Here is a 16,380-nt window from a genome sequence, read left to right on the forward strand (position 1 = left end):
ACGAGCATTTGTCCAGATTTAATTTTGTGGTGCTTATAAGCCTTCCTGTCGATCATCTGTGCATCCTAGATTTTTTCAATGTTGACCCCAACACATTCCAAACCACACCATGTCTGCTTCTTTTCTAAAGTGGATTTGTTGTGCTCAGGTGACAGAGCACTTTAATTGTGGAAACCTAAAGTTCCAGAATGCACTTGAATCCTTCCCACAAAATAGTGGCCACCTGGAGGCTCCATCAGCTAGTTTTGGCATTTAGCAACCCTGAGAGATCAGCAGGAAGGGAGCAAAAGTCCCCTCCATTTTGTTTTTATTTTATGGATTCATTTTTTAAAAAACAGTACCTGCTTTTTCTTAACACTACCCCAAAACTATTCAGACCAGGATGGGGAACTTGTGGCCCCCCAGATATTGTTGGATTCACAAGAAGTGATCTGCCAGATCAGGCCAGTGCCCCATCTAGTCCACCATCTTGTTTTCACAGTGGCCAACCAGATTCCCTAAAGGGAAACCAGCAAGTGGTACCTGAGCCCAAGAGCCCTCTCCCCTCTTGCAGTTTCCAGCAGCTGGTATTCAGAAGTATTTACTGTCTCCAACAGTGGAGGTAGAACTATTGTGGCTAGTAGCAGGCAAGGCCAGTGGTTAGGGATAATGGGAGCTGTAGTCCAACAACACTGGGGGAGAGGGCATAGGCTCCTATTCCTGTGGTAGCAGCTGTTCAGGAGGCAAAATCCCCCCCCCCCCATTACCTGCGTTCTGGTGTTCAAAATGGTGCTTCACATGGTACGCTTTCATCTCATACAAGTAGCTGCCTTTCTTTGGTGACCCATAATGCAAGTAATAGTGCATCATGTCATAGACAACGTAGCCAAAGAGCCCCCCGACGAAGAGGGAGGTCCCAAATGCTTCAGGAAATACAACTCTGGCAAGAACGTAGAAAAAGGCAATGACCAGGGATGATGGTGCAGGTGGAAAGACCAGGCGAGATCCATCAAATGGAGACTGAAAGAGAATCGCAAGGAGCAGAATTAGTTACTAGTAGTTAAACTGACACCGTTGATGCTGAGGGACATCCCATGGTTTGGAGTCAAAATACTCATGATGCAGAAGAGCAGAAATGAGTTCCAATGGCTGGACTTGGCTGACACTGTAAACCGCAGTTTATCACAACCACTGGCCATGTCAGTTTGCGGCTGACGGGAGCTGCAGTCCAGCAACATCTGGAGGGCCTCATGTCCCTCATTCCTAGGTTTAATGGAAACAAGCCACACCTTCTGAAGCTTTTGCTTATGTCTTTGATTACCTGAAGTTTATGTCAGAAGCTGGAGTCAGGAGTAGGTCAGCAATAAAAGACACCAGTGTCCATGAAATTTACTCTTTATTCAAACAACCCAAAACAGTGCAGGCCTAGCATTCACAGAAAGTCTTCCCAGTAGGACTTGCCCCAGTGAAGAAGTTACGAGGACTGAAGGTCCCTGCCTTCCCACCGCTCTCTAAGGCTTCTCCCCTGATTCCTTCCCCAGCAGCCTAAGGCTCTGTTGTCTTGCTTCTCCTTGCTCTGTCCTCTGCATTTTTCTGTCTGCTCAGGGGGAGGAGAGATGGTCTCAATAGGATGGGAGACTCTCTGGATTCTTCAGCAGCGTGCCTCATCTCTATCTGCTGGCCCCCCTCCTCTCCTGCCTTGGATTCTGGACTGCTTTCTACCCCAGCCTCATCCTGCTCACAAAACCCTGTTGCCTCTTCAGCTTCCGACACCTGCTCTTCTCAGTCTGCTTCCTCTTCTCCCTCTGACCACTCATTGTCATCCCACCACCAGTCCCCTGGCTCTGAACCTTCTTCCCTTGGGAGTTCCTTTGGGGATTCCCCCGCTGGTGCCTCCCAGCAGTCCTCTGCATCCAGCCAGTCCATGGCAGTTTAGCATTACACCTGAACCCTAAACTGTGGTGAATCCTAACTATGGTTTGTTCAAAGAAGCCAGCTTCATAGCTAATGTGTTGGAGTTAGCTTGTTTCAAACGAACAACAGTTTCAGACAAACCTTAAGTTTGTCGGGTTCAGGCAAAATGGCAAGTGGTGCTTAATCAGAACAGAAGCTTCTGGACACCTCTGCACAGGTACGCCAGTCAAGAAGAGAACAGGGGCTGCAGATGGTTCCCATGATAAACTAAAGTTTATCATGACATCCAAATGCAGCCACTCTGGGTATTTGTGGGTGGAAGGGGGGAGGTGTTACTGAAAACACTCCCTGCTTTAACGCAGGAAAACATACTTATTTCCTGGGGGCTTAAAGTGCACCAACCCACACGATGCATGCTCAAGTGCTAGCCTGTGCGCATTCCTCGAATGCTGCTCCCACCATTTTTCTTCTGCTGCCTCCCAGAGAGAAACATAAGAAAGCTGCCTTATGCAGAGTCAGGCTGTTGGCCCCAAAAGCCCAGTATTTTCTATACAGGCTGGGAGCGGCTCCCCAAGGTTTCAAATGGGAATCATTCTGGCTTGGGCCCAGGCCACCTGTAATATCGTATCTGCTGCTATGATCCTGCCTGGGTGCTAAGATCCCCATGTGAGCCCCTTCTCTCAGTCCCATCCACACTGGAGGCACAATTGGTGGTGTAAAGAGGGAGAGAGAGACTTTTCTGTTGCTGCTCCCCTGTTACAGAATTCCCTTCCAAGAGAAGTTGGAGCAGCTCCCTCTTTGTTACCCTCCCAGCAGGCAACCTTCCTGTTCAGACACACCTTTGGAAACTAAAGTGCAGGTGATGTAGTTGTCAGTGCAAACTGGATTTTAACTGTTTGTTCTAAATGTACTTCAATTGTTCTTTTTTGCTTAAGTTTGTTTTCATCGCTTTTTATTTTATAACCTTGTTTATAAATGTTGTAAGCCTCCTGGAATCCCAGCTGGGGAGGAACGGGCGACATAAATACATTAAAAAGGATCACAGGACCACAGAATCGTAGCGTTGGAAGGGACACCAAGGGCCATCTAGTCCAACCCCCTGCAATGCAGGAATCCTGTCCACAGCCATCCCGGGGTGGGCTGAAATCACCAACCTTCTGTACAGTGGTAATCTTTCTTTGCCTGACCTGAAGATCCCAAGAATTGAACCTGGGAGCTTTTGCACACACCACTCAGTTCTACCTTAACCTCAACTAAGAAACTTCCTTATACAGAGTTGGACCATTGGTTTTGTCTCTACACTGACTGGCAGAAGCTCTCCAGGGGTTCAGACAGAGCTTTCCCCCCAGCCCTACCTGGTGATGCTGAGGATTGAGGATGGGACCTTTTGCATGTAAAGCACATCCTCTGCCACTAAGCTATGGCCCGCTTAGGAACTGCATCTGGCCAGCGGGCCAGTTCTAGAAGTGGATTGACTTCAAAAGAAGGACCAGGAGTGTGCTCCTGATTTCTTCTTTGCAGCCATGGCTTTAATTTAAGCCAGGGTCGCAACAGAAGATTCTTGCCCAAAGCGGATCTTGCATTTGGCTCTGCATCTGATGCAGAAGGTTAGCCCCGCTTCCGTTGGGGATCTGCTCCACCTGTTGGAAGTTCCCAATTGGCACCAGGGCACCAGAGGCAAGTTCTGCTCTAATAGTTCCTTTACAGACACAAGAGTTACCTGCCCCCACATGCGATGTCACTTCAGGTGGACATGCCAGCGGGAGCAGAGAAACCCCTTTGTGTGCCAAATTTCTTTCTTTTTTTTAAAAAAACGAATTATTATTTTAAAGTCTTCATTAAACATTTCACAAATTTATACATTAGTGTACTATATTACAATTTATACCCCATCCCATACAAAAGAAAAGTAAAAATACAAGAAAATTAAAACAAAAAGAGACCTAAAATAGACTTCTGATTGTTCTCAAAAAAAGCTAAATCTCTTGTGTGCCAAATTCACAATGCTAGCAGGCCTCCTGCAGCCCTTGGCCCAGAGGTTTCCCCACGCATACCGTGTTCCTAAGCGGGCCATAGCTTAGTGGCAGAGGATGTGCTTTACATGCAAAAGGCTCGCCTTGTGAAATAGACCACATCCATTCGCATGGGGTAGCTGAATTCAGTCTGGAGTTCCTTCCCACACAAGGTAGTTTCAGTGCTCAGGAAGGCTGTTGCTCCGAGTGACAGCCTTCTTTTTTTCCAGCTGCTGCCTCATGGCATTTGCATTCCAAAAATATGACCTTGTAAAGGGACCCTCATCCATCTAGGGTAGCTTTCACCCAACCTGGTGCCCTCTGGCTGTTTCAGACTACAGCTCCCATCAGCCCCTGTCAGAAAGGCTCCACAATGGTCATGCTGGCCAAGGGAACACGGTTATCCTGGCCAAGGCTGATGGGAGTTGCAGTCCAAATCAGTTTTGGGAAAGTTCTCCCCAAGAGGCTACTAGATCGTGTGGTGGCCCATTTACCTTATGATGCTGACCATGGAGCAGGAAATGCAGTGTGATCAGGTAGTAGTTGTTGGCCGGCGGACTCATGTGGAAGATGAAGCGATGGATGACATATTCGACTAAGGACCATATGCACATCCCCACAATGAAGAGCAACGGGAACCAGGTCTTCTGAACACGGATGGAATATGCTACACAGCAGGAAGACGAGAGGTCAGCAAGCCCTACAGTCTGGACCTCCTCTTTCCTTGAGGAGGACTTGCTCTAAGGACATCAACACAGCACCCAACACAGCCCCATTCAGCCCAGCAGCTAGTTTCCAACACTGGCCAGCCCAGGGGTTGTCATTTTGATTTTTCTGTGTGCTGGGGCTGCCAACCTCTCTAGTGGGTGCACTGTTCCCCCTACCCATCCACAGTTGCTAGAGTGAAGATAGAGAGCAGCCCCTCATTCTGAGCTGGCTTCGAAGGTCATCAGGTAGCTGAATCTCATTGGCCACATTGCATGGTGATCCAAGTCAAATCAGAAAGAGGGCAAAGATCCCCCCCCAAAAAAAGAAACCCAGTTATACAAATTGGTAACATCCTCAGCATGTTCCAAGAGCTTTGGGAGATACAGACCTCATCCTTTCACCCAACCTTTCCCTCTGAGAAAAATCTGAGGGTGGGAACACCCCACTCACCAGACCACAGAGGATCCAGGTGGGAATAAGAATGTAAGAATTTAAGAAGAGCCTGCTGGATCAGACCAATGGCCCATCTAGTCCAGCATCCTGTTCTCCCAGGGGCTAAGCAGATGCCCCAGTGGGAAACCAGCAAGCAGGATTCAAGCACAAGAGCCCTCTCCCTTCCTGTGATTGGTATTCAGAAGAATCACTGCCTCCGACCGTGGGGGCAGAGCAGAGTCATCATGACTAGTAGCCATTGACAGCCCTCTCCTCCCTTGTGAATTTGTCTAGTCTTCTTTTGTGGCCACCACTGTCCTCATGTGGGAGCGAGTTCCATAATTTACCTATGCGCCGCGTGGAGAGGTACTTTCTTTTATCTGTCCCGAATGTTGTTTTAACACTGTGCCAGCCTGCTGGCATTATTATTGGCTGGGTGTGATAGGAGCAGAAAACAGAAAGCTCCCCCGCTCCCCAAGGAGTAGCCTAGGCTGGCACAGAATGGCACCCCTGAGGGAAAAAGACAGCCAGCCAGTGGAGAACAAGGGGGCAGGCCATGCGCCTCAGACTGCAGGTGCCGCAAGCCGGAGTCTGACTGAGTGAGATTCAGGCTTCTGGCTCAGCACAAGCCCTTCTCTGTGCAGGGCCCACTGTGGGTGGCGTGGAGGCGGAGGGAGCTACTCGGGACAATAGCTGCTTTCTCCATTCCTGACTCCTGATTATTGTTGCTGAAACCTGCCTGGAGGCTGCACTCCTTAAACCGCCGATATTTTGAGGTGGTGGCATGAGGTACGGCTTCTAATACAATCACTGTACAGTGGTACCTCGGGTTACAGAATGTAGTCAAAGTTGCCTCCTTGGAGCAAAGCCTGAGTACACTTTAACTAGCTCAGCCTGTGCAGCCTGTGCTATTGGTACGGCAATAAACTTTCAGGACGTGTGTGCTGGGAGCACTGAAAGGGGAAAGTGTTGGATCAATACTGGATTGATCCAACAGAAAGAAACTAATGTGCACCAGTCACAGAGGGCACCCCCTCCATGCGTACATATGGCAAAGATTTAGCAGCTGCTCATGGTGCCTGCACTGAGTGCAAATATGGGCCCCTGCAGTGATCCCTACAAAAGGGCTTTCAAAAAACCCCAAAACACAGTGCTTCAAAGGCTGAAGCATGTGTGCAGCTCATGAAAGGGGTATATGCTTATCTTCTCTCCATTCCCAACGACCAGAAGGCCTTTCCTCCATTTTCCCCCATTACACAATTGCCCAGATGCACTTCCTTGCTGGCCCACCAAGAATTAAGGCTTCATCCTGCCTTTTCTCTCCATGGGAAACAGAGGGGTTGGGCTCAGGGCACAGGGCTCCCAGTCAGGATTGCTCCTCAGCTGACACAGATGCAAACTGGCCCCACCAGCTGAAAGATGCCCGTTTTCCTAATGCCCCATTGCCCAGGTGCAGACCTGCCTCTCCCCACTCAGAGCTTTGTAGTGTCCTGAGAAGCTTGTTTGGATTGAGCATAGGCACCTGTTGTGAAGGTAGAAAACAGCCAGGTTTCTCCCTTCGCAAGCGACGTGTAGCTATGCCAGCTGAGATAAAGCACCAGTGGAATCCAGACGGCACAGACTATGTACCTGGAAGGAAGAGGGGGAAAACTGGTTTAGGTTCATAACATCAGCTGTCTCCTGGCAGGCGAAGAAGAGCCTTTGGGAAGCCCTGCAAATTCTGGGAAAATCTAAGCTGGTGAGAGGGAGGAGGCAGGTGTTTCTCTCCCAGCTGCAGGCCCCACAACCAATTGTCCCCCCCAAAGAGAAAGAGAGAGAGAGAGAGAGAGAGAGAGAGAGAGAGAGAGAGAGCAGTAGCCATCAGTGGGTAATAATAATAATAATAATAATAATAATAAATTATTTATTTATACATACATACATACATACATACATACCGCGCCCATCTGGCTGAGTTTCCCCAGCCACTCTGGGCGGCTTCCAATTGAGTGTTAAAAGCAATACAACATTAAATATTAAAAACTGTCCTAAACAGGGCTGCCTTCAGATGTCTTTTAAAGATAAGATAGCTGCTTATTTCCTTCACATCTGAAGGGAGGGTGTCCACAGGGCAGGCGCCACTACCGAGAAGACCTTCTGTCTGGTTCCCTGTAACTTCACTTCTCGCAATGAGGGAACCGCCAGAAGGCCCTCGGCGCTGGATCTCAGTGTCCGGGTGGAACGATGGGGGTGGAGACGCTCCTTCAGGTATACTGGGCCGAGGCCATTTAGGGCTTTAAAGGTCAGCAGCAACACTTTGAATTGTGCTCAGAAACGTACTGGGAGCCAATGCAGATCTCTCAGGACTGGTGTTATGTGGTCCCGGCGGCCACCCCCAGTCACCAGTCTAGCTGCCACATTCTGGATTAATTGCAGTTTCCGGGTCACCTTCAAAGGTAGCCCCACGTAGAGTGCATTGCAGTAGTCCAAGCGGGAGATAACTAGAGCATGCACCACTCTGGCAAGACAGTCTGCAGGCGGGTAGGGTCTCAGCCTGTGTACCAGGTGGAGCTGGTAGACAGCCGCCCTGGACACAGAATTAACCTGCGCCTCCATGGACAGCTGTGACTCCAAAATGATTACCAGGCTGTGCACCTGGTCCTTCAGGGGCACAGTTACCCAATTCAGGACCAGGGAGTCCCCCACACCCGCCCGCCCCCTGTTATTGGGTTTTTGTTCTGTTTTATTCAGGTTTTAATGTATGCATTATTTATTTATTGTAAGTTGCTTTGAGTTGCTTTTGTAAACAAACAAAAAAAGCAAGTAATAAGTCAGGGGTCAGCAAACTTTTTCAGCAGGGGGCCAGTCCACTGTCCCTCAGACCTTGTGGGGGGCCAGACTATATTTTTTTCAGGGAGGATGAATGAATTCCTATGCCCCACAAATAACCCAGAGATGCATTTTAAATAAAAGGACGCATTCTACTCATGTAAAAACATGCTGATTCCTGGACCGTCCGTGGGCCGGATTTAGAAGGCGATTGGGCCAGATCCAGCCCCCAGGCCTTAGTTTGCCTACCCATGGTTTAAATGATGATGATGCCCTCCTGATCCATATCAAGACTATGGTGAGGGCAAAGGACTAAATCTTCTCCATAACATGGTCTCAATCCAGATCACTTACTCACCCACAAATGGCTGCAGTCCCCCTCCCACCCGGCGAAAACTCTGCACACCATTTCTAGTTGGATGAATAATGTCTTCTCTAGTACCACTCCTAATTCCATATAACCAATTGTAGTGATGAATGAATGGTGCTTCCTTAGCTGGGGTGGATTATTTAGGTTGGATTAGAGCAGAGGGAAGCCAATGTGGTCCCCTAAACATAGAATCATAGAATCATAGAGTTGGAAGAGACCACAAGGGACATCGAGTCCAACCCCCTGCCAAGCAGGAAATACCATCAGAGCACTCCTGACATATGGTTGTCAAGCCTCTGCTTAAAGACCTCCAAAGAAGGAGACTCCACCACACTCCTTGGCAGCAAATTCCACTGTCGAACAGCTCTTACTGTCAGGAAGTTCTTCCTAATGTTTAGGTGGAATCTTCTTTCTTGTAGTTTGGATCCATTGCTCCCATGTTACTGGGGACCCAGCCAGTGTGGCGAACAGCCAAGTATGATGGGTGTCATCATCCAGCAATGTTTGGAGGGCACCATTTTGGCTAATTCTTGACTGGTAGCAGTTCTGCCCCCTTCCAAACCAGTGAATTTGGCACCCCACCTATTGAGGATTGTCCAGCGACAGCCAAAACGCAACATGACCCACACAACTTCACCCAATATTCTCCCAGCTGTCTGATGCACCCCAGAGCCTCACCATGCTGTTTTGGAGAGAGATTCAATGAAATCCGAGTGGAATAAGCGGATGGGACGATCCACTGGTTGATGCACCCATTCATCGTACTTCTCCCCCAAGTGGCCCACTTGCCACAGCAAAGGTTTACGCCAGTCCACGAGCTCCTAGAGAACAGAAAGAGTGCAAAGAGTCAGAGCTTTCAGCAAGATCAAGCAGCCTTTGCACCTCAGAGCCATGGGATTTCTCATGAAGCACTCTCAGGTTTTAGCCATTTCTGGAGATTAAGCAACAGTCAGGGCTGTGGACACATTCTGTAATTCCAGAATGAATTAAGCAGAATAAGCAAAATCAGAAAAGGGCACGAAAGAGACAATAGAACAATGGAAATATTGGGATTATAGGAAGTGCTTGTCTCAAAGCCAATCTCCCTTGTCCATTAGAATGCATTGGCTAAATTAGTACAACACGTCCCCCCCCCAAAAAAAAATAATAATTCAGTGGTTAATTTGCTCTCCAAGCTGCAACAAGGAACATCTCCATCCCATTAGTTCATAGTTAATGATCCTAAATCAACACTCTCATGGAATCAACACATGCATTGCTTTAAGGGCAGCTACCCCCTTCCCCCTCCATTTATTAACTTGCTATTGGTGTGGGTTCTATGGCAAAATGGTCACACTCACTTTCTGTAGGCTACTGGTGAATGGTTAGGAATCCTTTCACTCTTTAGATCAAGGTGTGTAGGTGTTGCAGAATTTGCTGCATGCTTAAATTTTAATTCAGCTCCAGGGTATGCACATATTCATAACTCTGGCGAAACCTCTTGATAGCATGTGTATAAATACACATGAGTGGTGGATACACACGTGGGTTCAGACGCATACCTTGCAACAACTGCAACCCTGCATTGTCAATGGTTGGGTTACTAGATGATCCTTGGGATCTCTTCCAATTCTACAATTCAATGAGTCTATGAAATGACTCAGAAGAACCAGCTAATATCTGGCTCTTCCTTGGGGGGTCGTGGTCATAATATTATCATTATTAGAGATAGAGAAAACATTCAATTCAGTACACATTCAAAAGAAAATCTGTAAAATTCGCACTTTCTAGAACAATATGCAAATCATAACACAGCTATTCCTTGAAATTCACGCTTATCCAAATTTTTTCCAATCAATGTTTTTTAAAGAGGCACATATCAGTGGGGGGTACTCATAAACATGCACATATTACTGAAAAGAGTTTAGCAAAATGTATTATATTTGGGGAAATCGCTTGCAAAAATGTGTACTGTGCATCGAAAATGCATCGAAAAAGTGTTTATTGGGAGAAATTCAGACTGAAATGCCAGGGAATTTTCATGAGGTCTTAAACAAAAAAACCCCAACAAATTGCTGCAAAATGTAATGAACAAAATTTAAGTTAAGAAAAAAGAAAATGAAAGAACCAATATTAAATACGTCCACCCTTAAGGATTATTTGTTCATCACTTTTTACAAAACCTCTTAAAGCACCTTACAAAATCTTAAGATGCAAAAGTATCAAACTTTTAAAAAAATCAATAAAACATAATACTAATAATGGTATTGCATAATGGCATTGCATACTCTCACACTGGCAATGTGCTATAAGAAATTATGATCCCAGTCACAAATGAATCTGTTGCTTGATAAGTTCTAACTAACGTCGCAGCTGCAGGATCTCAGGCTCAAAATGCAGGGCATGATGTGTTCCTGCAAGAATCAGTCATACCTTGCACCTGCCTGTCATAAGCTCATTGTGAAACTGATTTCAGCGACATAACCTCTTAATTTTAAAAAATTAATTCCATTCTTTAAACACAAGTAACAAGGTGAGTCGGGTTTAATTAAGGCAGAAAATTTCACTACATGAGCATCTGGAAAGCACAACCGGCCTCAGTTGCAGAGTATGCTGTATTTATGTAAAAGGAAATAAGCTGATTTGAGAGAATTCAATACCCTTTTTTGTCCTTTTAGTCTATGACAGGGCTGAGCTACCTTCAGCCTTGGAGCCAATCTTGGCTCATGAGGCCATTTTTCAAACCATTCAATAACCTACTGATGTTGTAAGTTTCATCAACTGAGCGCCAAGAGGGTGGGGCTCTGTTCTGCATTGGCTGCTAACACCTGTCACCAGGAGGGCCAGGGGCTTGCAATCAGTGCAGCAGGATTTAATTCTCACTCATTTCTTCATTTTGCTGAGGCATGCACAGAGTTCTGGGGCGGGTGCAGATGGGAAGGTGTCCCAGATCACAGGGATACCTCTGATGAGAAAGAGGCTTGGGACTTAACCCTGTGGGAATGTCTGGGCAGGAGTTTTCGATGGGGAGGAGGACTGGTGGAAAGAGAGGCATCTGGCCCAGGGAAGGGCCTATGGGATCGGGAGGCAGGACAAAGCACCTGTGGGGGGCCTCTGACCTGGGGGAAGGGCTGAGTGGGGGAAGGGTTGTCAGAGGGACAGCCCAACTCAGTGTCATCTGATACCCCAGGCACAACATCCCAAGCAGGTCAAGGCTGCTCCAGAGCCAACCTCTGCCAGCATGGGGGCCAACCCCTCAGGAGGTGCAATGGGTTGCGTATTTGGCTGTTAACCAGAAGGTTGGTGGTTCAAGCCCACCCAGGGACAGCTGTGGGCAGGATTTCTGCATTGAGGCGGATTTGGGCTAGATGACCTTGGGGTCCCTTCCAACTTACACTTCTGGGATTCTGTGAGTGGAACGGAAGGAGAAACCTGACAATGATCCTGCCTCATGGCCTCCACCTCTGTCAGCAAGGCCTGGAGGGACTGTGCCAGTACTTGGCACAGCATTTGCTCTGACCCTCAGGACTTTGACCACACCTTTGACGAAGGTGACTGTCCTGCTCTTCAAATGAGGAGCCTGGTATGTGTGTGTGTGTGTGTGAGAGAGAGAGAGAGAGAGAGAGAGTGGGAGAGAGAACGTACTTGGGTCTTTGCTTCTGTCCAGCCAAGTCCTCTCAAGTTCTGCCGTGCTTTCTGACTTTGTGAGCTGTAACCCTACTTATATTTGGGAGCTGTAGTGAATTTTGGAATACAGATTATTATCACAACAGCTGAGCCATGAGTCTGAATACCAAGCCAGGACAGAACATGAGCTCCATATCAGGTGAAAAATTCCTGAATTGCAGGCCGTTGGACTAGATGACCCTCATAGTCCCTTCCAACTCTACAATTCTGTGGGGAGAACCTCAATACAGCTGAGGACCAGCAGAAACGCACTGCAGTCCCAAGGCAGCCTGACAGGCACCAAGTCCATGGATGTCTCCCTCTCCCTCCCCGTAACCAGAGAGCCAGTGGTGGTATACAGGTTAAGAGTGTCGGACTAGGATCTGGGAGACCAGGGTTCAAATCGCTGCTTGACCATGAAGCTCACTGGGTGACCTTGGGCCAGTCACTCCCCCTCTCAGCCTGACCTACTTCACAGGGTAGTTGTGGGGTTAAAATGGGGAAAGGGAGAACCATGTTTGCCACCTTGAGCTCCTTGAAGGAAAGGTGAGATATAAATGTATTAAATGAATAGATAATCCCCTCCTAGCACATCCTCAGCCCTGCCTTGATCCACCAATGATTCCCCTTTGGACCTTGGATCTGAAGAGCAAAGGCGACAGCAGAGCAGGTGGAGCATCATCCTCATCTCTCAGTCTAGACTTGCTATTTGGGGCAAGGGATTTTCCTTCCTCAGGCTTCCCACAGTGGGGTCCCATTCAGCTGCACTCTCCGCACCCAGCAGGTTTGTTTTCCACAGCTGTAAAGTGGCACGATACTGCTGTAAATTTATTGTGTAGATGGGGCCTTCCGTCCTGAGTGGATTGCTTCCACACAGCACAAACACAACCCCATTCTTCAGCTGCTCTATTGCACCAACTAAGCAGATCACAGGCCTATTCTGTACATTGTAGAGGATCAACTTTCTACCAGGCTGGCAGGAGCGGGGTGGAGAACCACCGACAGAACCTCTGCATATAGGGTTGCCACCTTTGGTCGGGCAAAATACAGGACAGGCTGGGAGGGGCTTGGTGGGCTAAAAATTAATTTATCTGGTTCAGAAATTACTTCACAGCAATCCATTACAATGGCACACATGGTTGGAAGTGCCTTGTTCAATAAAGGAAATAACAAAATCACTACGATTGATAAGTTTAAGGAAAATACTGGATATCATGTGTACAGCTGGGCTTAATAATGCTAATTGGTTTGACCCCTGTCTGCCACCAGCCCTGCAGGAGCCACCTTGTCTGCCTTGATGGCAAAGGCCAGTGTTTGCTTCCAGGCCAATTCATTACCACTTTAATGGAGTAATGTGTATTTAAGCAAATGAATTAATCAAACTTAATCAAACATCAAAGTGCAATCAACATAATTAGTGCATTTAATAACATTGCCACATAAGCAGTGGCGTTGCGTGGGTTGTCAGCACCCGGGGCAAGGCAAGTAATTTGCACCCCCCGCTGCACTGTCCCTCCCCCAGATACTCCCTCGCTCTCTCTCCACACCACACCACATGCCTGGCACACACCCCCCTCCACAGTGGGCGGCGACCTGGCGGCTCGGATCGGATTTGCACAGCCAGCACTGGAGTGAGTGAGCCAGGTAGGGACAGAGAGCTGCGAGTGCGAGCGCGCCCCCCCCCCCCAGATGTTGTGCCCGGTGCGGCCGGCCCCCCCTGCACCCCCCACGCTACGCCACTGCACATAAGAAACTATTACCCTTATATAACTCATTTTTATAAGTACAAATCGATTAATCCTGCACATAAAAAGAGAAGTGCAGGATTCCTTCTAATGCGCTCCTTCCTGTAATGCAAGCTTCTCCCTGCTCATTTCCAAGCCAATCCCCCTTGCTTCAACTCATAGGTGCCGGCTCACTGGGGCCCTGGGTGCCTGAGCACCCACAAAATTCCCCATGAAGGGGCTGGGCACTGTCATGGGGCCAAGCTGGCCCTCATGTTTCAACTCCAGCTGCCCTGCATCTGGCTTACCATCTCCCAATCCTTTAGTTCTCTTTGCCAATCTCTGTACTAGAGGCTTGAGAACAGAAATATTTGAAACCCAGCAATGCTTCTCTTGTATTTTCAAACTCTCCTTTCAATGCACAGAGATTGCCCCCTCACCACCTCAACCCCACTAATGCCCACTTACCACACTCCATAAGTTGCTCTGACACCCTCCTTGCCATACCAAACCTTCCAAGACAGCTGACAACTGAGTTACATACAGTGGTACCGCAGGATGCAAACGGGATCTGTTCCAGAGTCCCGTTCACATCCCGAACGGAACGTAAGATGCAACAGCGCATCTGCGAATGTCGAGGGTCGCGTTTCGCTGCTTCCGCGCATGCGAGTGACGTCATTTTGACCACCTGTGCATGCGCGAGCGGCGGAACCCGGAAGTAACGTGCTCCATTACTTCTGGGTCGCTGCGGAGGGCAACCCGAAAGTGCTCAACCCAAAGCGTATTTATACTGAGGTGTGACTGTATTTCAAAAAACACAACAAGAAATTTCAATGTACTAAGATCACCCAGTGCGGGGCGGGGGGGGGAGAGAAAGGCCACCTAGAGCCCCACACCTACCCTCCAGTATCCTTCCCAGACACCAAAGCCCCCTTCCCCACCACTTTAACCTACTGCCCCTTCTTTGGGGGAACTTTCCATCCCCTCTCGCTCAACTCCCACTTAGTCCCTAGTTGTTCCCTCACCGCCTACTTTTAGCTCCCCCACAACTAGCGTCCCCCAACTACGTTTCACACTCCTCCCCCCCAACTCTCCGTATTGCCCTGACCAACCTCAACCTACCAGCTGTCTCTGCTGTAGCAGCACAGACTGGACTGCAGGCATTGCCTACACCAGTGGTGGCCAAACTCTGTCCTCCAGCTCTTTTTGGACTCCCATCATCCCTAGCTAACAGGACCAGTGGCCAGGGATGATGGGAATTGTAGTCCCAGAACAGCTGGAGGACCACGTTTGGCCACCACTGGCCTACACATTTTCAGGCCAGTCATTGAGTACTAGGCACTCGATGCGGTTTAAAGAAAAAGCAAGAAGCAAAGCCAGGACTATGAACTTGCACACCCAAAATGCCCAATGCTATGCTACCCATGATGCAATGACAGAACAAGAGTTTTGAGTGCTATCCTATTGATATTAGGGTGTCCAATGTTTAGTCAGCAGGAACTTCCCAAGAAGAATGAACAATTCCCGAAATCTCACATGGAAATCTAGCAAGGATTAGCACGCTTCATTTGGTTGATAAAGAGGGCATAAGGTGCCTGAGGTGAGGTGGAGACTTCCATGCCAAGCAGCATGACCTAAAACAAGACCTACTGAGAAATGTTCTTGTAGTCCTGCAATAATGCTCTTGCAGCAGGGACCAAGCCATGCCTCAGGCCTTGGAGAGATGCTGCAGATGTGTAACCATGGGTGTAGCCAGGACGCAGAACCTCAATTAGTTTTTAATTGATTTTTAATTGATCTGCCGCATAATCTTCCTTTTTTTTTAATAAATTTTTTATTAGATATTTTATAATTATAAAAAGAAAAACAATGAAGAAAAACAATACATGAGTTCCACAAACAATACGTCAACAATAAAAAAGAGAAAAAAACATTACAACAATACAACATAAAAAAACAAAAGCAAAAACACACACCCAAATTTTATATCTAAATCTTTCATTAGCTTATTTCCTCGACTTCCTCGCACCTCCCTTTTTTGTATTCTAGTTCAAATTATCTGGTTCAACAAATCCTTTCCCTCCTCTTCAATTTTTATTCTATAATTTATCCTAACTTTAAATTTAACTTTAAATTTTCCACTTCAACACATTAACAGTTAATATTCATATAATTCTTAATAACCCTTCTGCTAAAACCATATATCTTCATTCCAATATACTTCTAACATTCATTAATTTTGCAATATTTCTGTAAATATACTTTGAATTTTTTTCCAATCTTCTTCCATCGAATCTGCCGCATAATCGAGGGGCAACTGCCCCCCCTAACCCCGCCCATACGTGCAACACAACCAGATACACAGCTCAAAGTGGTGTACATGGTTCCCCCATCCTCATTTAATTTAATTCCCTCTCATTTAATAACGTGAGGTACGTTAGGCTGAGTGAGTGATTGGCCCAAGGTCACTCAGTGTCATGGAATGACTGAATGCTGAGAAGTGGTGGGAGGCACCAGCCAGGGACACGCCCCTAGGGAAGCCCCAGGGGAAGAAGGCTCTGAGTGAGGGGATTGGTGGTGGGACAATGATGAGTGGCCAGGGGGAGAAGGCTGGGGAAGGAGGTGTTAGAAGCTGGAGGGGCAACAGGGTTCTGTGAGCAGAAAGGGTCTGTGGCAGAGTGCAGTTCAGACTCTGAGGCTGGAACAGAGGCTGGAGAGGAGAGCGGCCAAGAGGTTGCTGAAGAATCCAGGGGTCTCCCCCTCCTGTTGCAACCAGCTCCCCTTCCCC

General features: G+C 47.7%; 1 protein-coding gene across 2 annotated transcripts in view; it reads right to left on the reverse strand.

Annotated features, from left to right (window-relative positions):
- The window catches only part of FA2H (fatty acid 2-hydroxylase), a 64,167-nt gene that overhangs the window by 4,245 nt on the left and 43,542 nt on the right, over positions 1-16,380 (reverse strand). For both annotated transcript variants that reach the window (XR_014514318.1, XM_083452955.1), the window contains 4 exons: positions 8,902-9,044; positions 6,568-6,674; positions 4,400-4,572; positions 747-999 (listed from right to left, as the gene is read on the reverse strand). Coding sequence is in view for 1 of the 2 variants with exons in the window: in XM_083452955.1 (XP_083309081.1) it covers positions 747-999; positions 4,400-4,572; positions 6,568-6,674; positions 8,902-9,044 (676 nt within the window). In the remaining variant the exon portion in view is untranslated. The remainder of the gene's footprint in view (positions 1-746; positions 1,000-4,399; positions 4,573-6,567; positions 6,675-8,901; positions 9,045-16,380) is intronic.

Source organism: Podarcis tiliguerta, assembly GCF_965153285.1.
Source record: "Podarcis tiliguerta genome assembly, chromosome: 8".
NCBI lineage: Eukaryota > Metazoa > Chordata > Lepidosauria > Squamata > Lacertidae > Podarcis > Podarcis tiliguerta.